At 32.9% G+C, this 1,750-nt stretch overlaps 1 protein-coding gene across 1 annotated transcript in view; it reads right to left on the bottom strand.

Annotated features, from left to right (window-relative positions):
• Window positions 1-343: 343 nt before the first annotated feature.
• The window catches only part of LOC106471854 (mucin-17-like), a gene marked incomplete at its 3' end in the record, with an annotated part of 51,118 nt that continues 49,711 nt past the window's right edge, over window positions 344-1,750 (bottom strand). Inside the window, exons 9-10 of the mRNA XM_022400467.1 lie at window positions 1,040-1,130; window positions 344-469 (exon numbers count right to left, since the gene is read on the bottom strand). Of these exons, the coding sequence (XP_022256175.1) occupies window positions 344-469; window positions 1,040-1,130 (217 nt within the window). The remainder of the gene's footprint in view (window positions 470-1,039; window positions 1,131-1,750) is intronic.

The following is a 1,750-nucleotide window of genomic DNA, read 5'->3' as shown; positions in this document are numbered from 1 at the left end:
AGAGCATTCGCCAAGGTACAGGATAGTTCTAGAAAATAGGTGGCGCCACACCAGTCACGTGACTCGCTGACGCAACAATATATACATAAGTAGTAAAATGAAAAGGTGATAACATAAAGATTTTTTAAATGTTAAACTCCCTTTATTCTAAGTGATGAAAATACATATAATATAACTACATAATTTTGGTTCCAATATAATGATTTGTTAGATTTACGTTTAGTCTTACGTAAACTAATCTTTTCTATCGTATGATGTCCGCTTTGTTTCACAGTTCGTACAGATTACGTTTAAATTCCACGGTTTTAACACGAAGTACATTATAAACGTTACATTTTCTTACCTTCTTGAACTTCTCCCAAAGTTTCTACAACGCCTCCTGGGTAGATTTTGGCTACGTATGCTCCAATCATGCCGTTGTTTCCAGGGATTTCTTTCCCTCCCACAACTTTCATTCCCAGACCATTTCCTGTACATTAATAATAAGATATTATTACATCTAGTTGTGGCTACTTTAATATCTGTCAGATGTTGAACAGCAAACCAAACAAGTTTGAACATGAATACGACTACGACGTATCTTCTTAGTATTCGATACTAACGTAACGTTACACTCAAGTTATGAAAATATGATTCAATATATTTCAATATTTGTGTTCATTTCTGAAATTTGCAAAATGTCTAGTTTTTTTATGTGTTCTTAGTACGATTTTACCGAGATATTAATTGATTGAAGATCATTAATACATTTTTTATGGCGTAATTAGGGTTATTTTGAGAAACTAATTAACTTGCGAACGTTAGAAATATTTTTCCTTTTATCATCAGGAGTCCTCAATTCAGTGGCGTTATTCTTACTTGTAGCTATACCACAGGCTGCTTATTACGCTTGACATAACATAGTTGTTAACTAATCACTAGTCATCCATAGTCAGAAAGTAAATATTACGTAAGAGGTTTGGCTTAAGACTAAAAAAATAACACAAATCAAATATAAAACAAATCGAAATTGAAATTAAATATGTTCTATCGTTCTTACCGCTAACTGAACGGTCCTTTGGATCTCTTGTTAAAAGAATCCGCTTCACTGGAAAATCATACTTCTGTGAAGTTGTGGGTGCGATGGAGCTCTACATGTACACGTTGAAGTATGTAGCAGTTCTCAAAACCTGGTAGATTCTCTTAAAAACACATCTAGGGATAGCTTACCAAAAACATTAAAACCTAGATATCCTAGATAGCTTACCAAAAAACACTAAGGCCTGGTTATCCTAGACAGTTTACCAAAAACACTAAAACCAAAGTATCCTAGATAGCTTACCAAAAAACAACAACAAAACAAAACAAAACATGAAACCTAGGTATTCTAGATAGTTTACCAAGAAACACACTAAAATTTAGGTATCCTAGGTAGTTTACCAAAAAACACTAAAATTTAGGTATTCTAGATGGTTTACCAAAAACACTGAAACTTACGTATCCTAGATGACCTGTCAAAAACAACACTAGAATCTAAGTATCTTAGATGAGCTGTCAAAAACTATAAAATCTAGGCATCCTAGAAAACCTGTCAAAAAAGCAACAACAATAAAATCTAGTGCATTCTAGAAAACCTGTCAAAAAAGCAACAACAACAAAATCTATGAATTCTAGAAAACCTGTCAAAAAAGCAACAACAATAAAATCTATGCATCCTAGAAAACCTGTCAAAAAAGCAACAACAATAAAATCTATGCATCCTAGAAAACCT

This window comes from Limulus polyphemus, unplaced genomic scaffold (assembly GCF_000517525.1).
Source record: "Limulus polyphemus unplaced genomic scaffold, Limulus_polyphemus-2.1.2 Scaffold4904, whole genome shotgun sequence".
NCBI classification, from domain to species: Eukaryota; Metazoa; Arthropoda; class Merostomata; order Xiphosura; family Limulidae; genus Limulus; species Limulus polyphemus.
The sequence above is the reverse complement of the archived record's forward strand: the minus strand, read 5'-3'. Positions and strand labels throughout refer to the sequence as shown.